Raw genomic sequence first — 8840 nt, forward strand, 5'->3', positions numbered from 1 at the left:
TGATCTTGTTTTGCCTTCCGACAGCCTCATCCCCACCCCATCCCTCCCTTCCCCAACACTTGCAAGGACCTTCAAACTCTGATAAATCTAACCAAGTGATGATGTATGGCCTACGTGTTACTGTTTGGCTCTTAAGAATATGTAATTAAATAAAAAGCTAATCATCGCATTCCATATTAAATATATTTAAAAAGGAAAATGATTTTTTTCTATGTTGCGAGATCTTTGGAGTACACCGTACTTTTTCATATGGAGACATTGAATGTAAATTTTGCCAGAATGATATAAACCATGGAGAATGAGTGATTAGAAAAAAAGGAGAAAACCTATGTTCATCCGAAAGATTTTTCATAAATAGTTTGGTATTTTCGAAACCTCCACCTAATATCAACATTGACATCGTTCGAAAATCATTTTTTAATATGGAGACACTGTCTGTGAAAGCTCCTATAGAGATTTACCACATACGTTGAACGATTAGAATGCAATAAGTGCATTTGAAAGGCTTTCGATAAATAATTAGGTATATGTTCGTTAATTCCACCAAGTTTTCTTTACAACACTGAAGGTCAGTCCTAGTTATTTATTAAGAATGTGTTCAGCCAAGTTTCTCGAATTTGGTTGCTTCGTTTATTTTCTCTACTTTTAATGGTGTTGACGTAATATGATGGCTTGGTCAGTTATAGTATAGTGTGTCAATGATACAGTGCTCATAGAATTCCTTCGGCAAGCTTTGCCTCTCCTTTATATGATCTCCCTTTTTGATAGAAGGGTGGGGAGGGGGTGGGTATTAAGTTGTGGGTTGGGATTGCCGGGAGTTTCGTAAATGTGATAAGTCATAATAAATTCTGGTACTGCAGAACCAAAACATGAGAAAAATATGTTTGCATTGCTGACTGATAAAATTTGATCATATACACAGAGAAAGTTATGGTTTGAAAAAATTTTACTCTATCTTCATACTTTAAAACATATATTTATCAGCTTTCTGTTATTTGTAAAACGTGTTGAAAGGAAGGGGGAGACAGACTTTTCATACGTCATTTAGGATTATTTTTTTTAAGACTAATCTTACATTTAATATTAACATAAATCACAAAATTAACTACAATAAATTCGAAATATCCACAGTCAAACTTCTGACGTAACTTTAAGCAATTTTGTCTGCGTCATCAAAACCCTCGACCACTGAATATTCATAACCAACTACGTCACATGCACTGCGGCAACGTCCCGTTACTGTGAATTGATATGTGCATGTTTCTGTATTCAGAATGACTTCGCACTCTCTTGGATGTTTTACTTTAGGAAACGGTTCCCTGTAGAAAGAAAAGAAAAAAAAAAGAATACGATATTAAAGGAATGAATTTAGGGACAGATTCACAGTGTGCTTTAAACAGTTAAAGACCACTGCTACCAATCCAACTTTCTATTTCTACAACACTTTTATGTTTTGGGAACTGACCCCTTTAAGCAACAGAGGCTTCTTGATCAAAGTGACTGGACTACAAAGGCTAAAGCACACAAACCACGTGACCAACTCCTCAATCGTAACCCCTAACTCGATTGGAAAACATGAGACTTTTTGATTGGTTGAAATAGCATGTCTAACAATGCACAACATAATGCTCTGATGTTTATATGCAGCTTGTATAAGAATAATGTTGTCTTCGTTACTCTAAGTTGAAAACATACATAAAAAACGTACATACACAGACATGCATGCCCAAACACACGCCTAGACTGATGTGTCCACGTCATTGTCAATTTAGCCTTAAAGGGGCATGTCAAAAATGGGAGGAAATACTCTCACCGGCCAGGAAAAAAAACAGCGATGGAAAAACTGTAACACGTGGGAGAGGGAGGATGATGCGACTTTTGAACTTAAAATGAACTATATAGAAATAATAAAAAATCATTGGTAACATTTCATAAATAGACGTTTTCAACTTAAAAAAGTAAAAATCGCACCTGCTTCCTTTCATCCTTTGCCCATTGTTCTATCTACTAAGCTACTACTCTATTCATTGTGTAATGTTTACTTGGGTCCTTAGTCTTATTTAGTTCGCTTTTGAAGAAGATCCTGCATCGAAACGTCAGGTCCTCAAAGTATTACATGAACAAAGGAAAGTCCTCAGACGTCATTTCAGAAAAATCACTACGTCCTCAGAAGAATTCTATTGTTCGGTGGTATTGTTATGGTTAGGGTACGTGTATTTAAACAATGAAAAAAAAAACAATGTGGTCCTCAGTCTGAATATAAAACACCAGTGTGTGGGTGTATATAATAAAGTATATTTTGTACTCCAGTGTATATATTTGGTTGAAAACGTCTACTTGTTATATTAAAATATGTTAAAATAATAATTTATAAACAGCTGCTTGAAGGTAATATTATGCACTTACACAGGACAGCAGGTAGCTCCATTGATTTCATCACATATGCAATCAACACAATTATCTACAGTTTGGGCATCCGCGACACCGAACAAGAGATAGTCACATATTATATTAGCTGTAAAATAAATATACAAAAGAAAAAGAAAAGAAATAATCAAATGACAATAACAAAATATAGAAAAGAAGAGTATTCTATTATAACATGAAACCAGTGAACTCAGGATTGCAAGTCTGCTTAATAACTGCCAGACTATATAATCCTGAGAACACTGATTCGATTCCCTTTCTATATAACCCCTTTTTTATTTTCATATTTTAGCATTTTCAAATATGATATGAGCATATCAGACATATGCTATGCTGACAAGAAACGACAACTACCTTGAGATTTCACCCTTCTTTAAAATTAATTTAGACAGAATTGTCCAACTTCCATGTGAAGGTCTCACCCAATGGGCAATATAATACATTAAGAGCATATAGGTGCCACCTTTAAGTGAGAGCATTGCAACATTGGAGCAACATATACCTGGATTCAATGTTGTCGTTTTTCTGGGGTGGGGGGGGTGTTCAATTCTTAAACTAGAAATTACTCTTACGTCATAAATGAGTAATGACACGTCATTTGAAATATTATGAAGAAAAAAACTAAAGAAAGAAAAAAATAATCTGTAATTAATACTAATATGATAAAGTGTCTAGGTGATAGAATATTACAAACTCAATGAAATCATTAACTATGATCTTTTAATCAACGTTCCGTTGAGGGAGGGGTCACAAGAGGATGAGGAGGGGTGTGTTTTCATCAATTGCAATCTTACTTTCGGTATTTCGTTTGATTTCGTTTTCACAAAACATGTCGCTATATTTCAGAAATAATGCCAAACATAATTTGACCCGTCAGTTTTATCCAGTTACTGGCGAGGTTAAAATGTTCAATATCGTTCTTCTTCTAGAAATAAATATAACTTTAATTAAATTCTGAATTGAGAATCGTTCAAACCTACGACTTGTAACTTTACTTTAAATAAAAAAAAACTTTTTCAAATGAACTGGAACATGATGGAAAATGAGACGAAATTAAATGAAAATCAAAATTGACGGGTTTAATACTTACTGTTACGAGAACAAACGCCATTGGTAGGTTTTTGATCCACAGGGGCAACGCTTATCGGCAGCATGTAGGTCCGCGCCAAAGATACTTTGAAAGACGACAAAGAAAGCAAAAACGCGAAGATAAAACAAGCCTTCATCTTGTTTAACTTGTAATCCCGGCAATACCCTTTAACCAACTAATCTTTTGCGCCTCAACTTTGACCACTTTTTAGCGGGTGTTCCTTTTTGGCGAGAGGAAGTTCCGTTGTTGTAGTGCGCGTGCGTGTGTTAGCGTTTTTTTTTTTTAATTTTTTTTATGAACTTGAGTTGCCAGCATAGCAAATGACAAATTTATAATATCGTACTTGATATAAGTACTTGTATTACACAAAACTGATAACAAATTAGTTTTGATAGTTACAAACACTTCTCAATGTAAAGTAAAACGTTGTTGTAAATTGACGTAGTTTATTCCGGGTAATTTCTCCATTGAAGTGTACAGCTGTGTTTGAATACAGAGTATGTTGAAGGGTTGTTAATTTTTACCGGTTTATTAGCTTTCATCTTGATTTTATTGATTGATTGAAATGATTGGATGATTTTTTTTATTTACAGTTGTTTCGTTTTGCAAATTAAAAAAAAACAACAATATCCTAAAGTATTTCGAAACCTCTTGTCAACTCCTTAAGTTAATAAAATTATAATATACAACTAAATCCAACCAAATAAAATTTAATTTCTCTTTTGCTCTCGTCATTTATTTCAAATCTTAATTCATCCCATCCAAAGATGAGGACAGTATGTAACAAAAACCAAATTGAAATTAATAAAATGTCCAGAATGCAAATACTATCATTCTCTTGAAATAACTTTCGCAAGTATATATATATATATGTCAATAAATAAATCAATTTTCCCCATAAATCGATTAAATTCCAAATAACGTGTTAACACCCTTTGTCATTATTATTAATGATAACTACTTCTGAATGGAATATCAGCTGTTGCCCTTAAAGACCAGAGGCTAAACTATTAAGGTGTGGTAACGGGGAAAACATCACTCCAAACAAATCAGGATCAGACAGTTGCTTAAATATCGTATTACTACAATTAATTATTCCATTGACTTGCACGATTTGGTTGTTACCCTCATAGGTCACCACAATATATGAATATGACTGGATGGAGGAGTTCTTCCAAAGGGAATTGGTCATGCGATGGTGAAAACCGTCTTACTATGTGGGGAGGGTGGAGGGGGAAGGGGGCTGGTAGTGGGATTCTCCCCTAGAAGAAAGTAAAATTTTAGATGTCAAATGGAACATTCTGAGGAATATTTAGACACTATAAGTAAACTCTATATTCAGCTCTACACGCAAGGTTATGCCAATATCTCAACTCAGTGGCGTAGGAAGGTACTTTTGAGTGGGGGGCTGAAGACTGACGGCCGGCATGGGGGAGGGGTCTAAGGGGAGGGGGATTTTTTTTGCATTTCCAGGTGGCCACAGATGCAATTTGGTGCAATATAGCACACTTCAACACCCACTCCATGTTGTAAACTTAATTTTGTATTTTCACCTGGCCTTAGATGCAATATGGTGCTCCAAATGAGATTTTTTTTCTCATTTGGAAATGAAAAAGGGGTTTTCTGACTTGCGAACCGGGGGGGGGCGGAATGATACTTCCGCCCCTCCACATTTTTCACTGGGGGGCTGGCGCCCCCAGCCCCCCGGTTCCTACGCCCTTGTCTCAACTCCTTTTGACGATTCGTGAGAGGTAGGGAAACAAAATGTTTGAATGATGGTGCGGAATGGGAGGGGGGGGGGGGAGGAGGTAGGTTATGCACATAGAACACCTGGATCCGCGCCTGACGCAGGTAGAGAATTTTTCAACTAGCATTTCCTACCCCTAATACCATAGCAGTAATGTTTGGGGCATTCATTACCATATTAACCTTACCATGGTCGTTTATAAGGATTAGGCTTCTCATAGAAGAGGTCAAAGTTCTATCCTAGCCTTATCTCTCCTCTCACCTAATATTCTCGTCATTACACAGACAGATTTCTAAAATGATCTAAATCACCTTCATTCCTCCTAAATGTTCACACCATCAGAATTAAGTTTTTAATTCACACTCTTTAACATTAAAGCACAAAATCCCTTTGCCGACGGTTAACCTTTTTGAGCGGATGTATACAACACTCTATGTCTATGGTGTGGTACGGTGCGTTTAGAGAGTTATGACTAACTAAAGAGTAATTAATCATAATAGTTAATCAAGGTTCACTGTAATTACAACTCAAACCAGCCCATGCTGCACTAAACTGAATTTGATTTATCATGAACGTATCCTGGTAAAGACGATGTTGAACTTTTTCTAGTTAACATGAATGCATAACCCCCATGCAAACATTTTGATACTATTGCTAAAATATGTGCTATGGATGTTATTGATTGCTATGCACTCAACCCTTTCTTCGAAGAAGCGGGGGTTGTGTGTGTGTGTGGGGGGGGGGGGGGTTGGAGATGAGAACCCAGTTCGACATATTAGAGTTGATCGTCAGCCGAAGGTTCATTGTCTATATAGGGTCATTAGCATCAAGAATATCTATCAGTTCTTTTTGTAATGACCATAAAGCAGTCGGTTGTAGACATAAACCGTAAAAAAATATGACAAACTCATCTTTATCCTATAAATATTCATCTTTTGTGTAGTATGAGAAATGGCATTTATATCTTTAAGTGATAATATATGATAACATATTCTCCAGTGTCAGACATCATGATATGTATATAGTCTCAATGTGAAAATCTAAATCTATTTAAGATTATTTCTAGCGTCATCTCGAACCATTGTCTTTAAAATGCACAGTTTTTCGATATAGCAATAACAGAAAGAAATTCACCTGGATATTAACGGGGTTTTGTTGATTTCGTGTTCATTTTATAGCTTGTCATCTACAAACACTTTTGTTGTATAGCCTTTATTGCCTTGTTTCACCAGATGGCTCGTTGTATGACGATTTTTCACTCGGGAAGATTTTTCTTGGAGGGGAGAGGTCTGTAATAGTTGCAGTGACAGCCCTCAGAGAAGTGTTAGATACCCTGAGCACACCACCCCCCCCCCCCACCCACCCTAAGCTAATATCACGACGCGTGCATCGTTCCCTTCATCTTGTCTTTCTGGCAAATTCCTTCTGTAGTGTGTTAATTACCTTCGTACAATGTTGACTAGACATGGCATCGTGTGTTAGGATCCCGCGGTTAATTTCCAAATATAGGGAGTCTGGGAACGATAATTGTGCAGAATACCGTAAAATTAACCAAAGTATGTATGTATTTTAGATCCTCCTGCAAGCAGGAACTCGCGAAGAAGCCTCATTGGCTTATCAAAGCCGAGAGCTGACCGAAGTCAGTCTCTTAGATTCATTTTTAACGTCCATAATTATGAATTGTCATTTGTCAACAACTCTGTAACTGGACGACATACATTAATCTTGGAGCGACTCGAACCGGGGACCTTATGATTGGAAGGCAATCTAAGTAATCTAAGTTATCTAAGTAATCTAAAGTAATCTAAGTTAAGAGCGGATATGGTAGGGAACACTAGTAATATGACTGATACAGTGGATAGAGGGAAGTTATTAGGAACAGAAGGCGACCCTTAAACGGGTGACATTCGGCAGAATTGTATTCCGATATGTCACAGTACAAAACAAATGCGAGTCCTAGTTACACAAGTTTCTGTATAGCTATTCCAGTATTCAAGATATGCACCTTGAACATATATTCTAAATCTCTGGATTGCTCCTTTTAGACTAACTTGATATTGACGTCGGTTTCTCGGCCCATACCTAAATGTTAATGTTATTCCATTGTTTTATAAATTCTAATACCTCAACCAAAACATGTTCTGTTGACTTCACAGGAACAACAGACGAAACTTTGATGACATTTGTCCGTGACAAATTTGTAAAGCAATAAAAATAAGTTATTCGAGGACTTAAAACTCTTGATGTTGCCCAATTGAATATTGTGTTGCATTTGAGGAACTGCTTTAACGCTCTCTGGTTGTGTTAAACTAAGTATTCCAGCCACTTTCATCAATAAGCCTCATATGTTTAAAGCGACATTTCTGGAAAATTGAAAATTGTATATAGAAATACAACCTGTACTGCTACATTGTTTTCTAAACAGTTTAAAGCATATTATAATTAATTTTGCACTTCAAGTCATCCGTTAAATCCACGTAGGCCTACGTTATTAATATTACTCAGCTCCGACAAGTTTGGCTACCGGAATAATTAATCAAATCTCAAACAACGTCCAAAAGGACGCCTATACTTAATAGTAAGAAAAACATTGTTACAAGTTTTGTGGAGATTATTTGAAGTGGTCTTGACCAGAGGAGTAAAAAATTAACTCAGTTAATTAAAAAACCAATTAATAAAAAATCAATTCATTTTCTTTCCCTGTTCCTTATTTAAGGGATGTTGTCATAGTGAGAGAGTCCAAACCGATTTACAATGAAGAAATTTACGTCCAGATCTTCTTTTTTTTAAAGTTCAACAATAAGTGCAACACCGAAAATCGTGTATTGACAAAGTTATTTGTTTCCCCCTAACGACAGATAGGGGCGTGTGGTTAAAAGTATTGTACGAGAATTTTTCATTGTATTGCTTTGTAGAAACTACAAAAAAGCACACGGTAAATGTGAATAATAATACGTAGAAATTTAAAACGATAACAGTTTTAGTAGCCATCTGCAGGTATTTTTTGTCAATGATGATTGGATGGGGAAATTGTCTATATTGTCTTGAAGGCGTGGTTTAAACTTATCAATTGCCAAATTTGCTAGTGACTATTATCCATTTGTCATCGATTTAACATTCCAATAACTTAGGTTAGTTTCTCAATTGTGGTAAAATTTGTCATCCTCATAATCAACTTGAAAAGGAGGGGCTTATTTGGGATGGGGGTAGGGAGGGGCTTATTTGAGATTGGGGAGGGAGGGGCTCATTTGGGATTGAGGGAAGGAGGGGTTTATTTGGGATTGGGGGAGGAGGGGAGGAAGACAGGAGATGGAAGGGTGTGACTCGGAAGGGAAACGGGATCGAGGGGATTTGGGTGGTTGAATGTTTTGGAGTCATTTTATAATAAATGGAACATGTGATCAGCAAACGCGTACGAAAAAGGTCAGTGATGGATATTGGGCTCTGCGAACCTCGTCTTTCATCGAATCGTCTAAAAAAGTATGGATTTTCGAATTTAGTTACTTTCAGTGTCTGCTATTCTATTAATTAAGCTGAAGAAGTTCATGTAGAATAGAGAAGACAAGATAATTTAGA

General features: G+C 36.3%; 1 protein-coding gene across 1 annotated transcript; it reads right to left on the bottom strand.

Annotated features, from left to right (window-relative positions):
• Positions 1–770: 770 nt before the first annotated feature.
• On the bottom strand, positions 771–3737 carry LOC139963852 (uncharacterized). The gene is made up of 3 exons (XM_071965055.1): positions 3518–3737; positions 2407–2515; positions 771–1319 (listed from the first exon to the last, which is right to left on the bottom strand). The coding sequence occupies exons 1-3, from the start codon at positions 3651–3653 to the stop codon at positions 1151–1153; spliced, it is 414 nt and encodes a 137-aa protein (XP_071821156.1). The 5' UTR covers positions 3654–3737; the 3' UTR covers positions 771–1150.
• Positions 3738–8840: the final 5103 nt, after the last annotated feature.

The sequence above is a fragment of the Apostichopus japonicus genome, chromosome 22, assembly GCF_037975245.1.
Source record: "Apostichopus japonicus isolate 1M-3 chromosome 22, ASM3797524v1, whole genome shotgun sequence".
NCBI lineage: Eukaryota > Metazoa > Echinodermata > Holothuroidea > Aspidochirotida > Stichopodidae > Apostichopus > Apostichopus japonicus.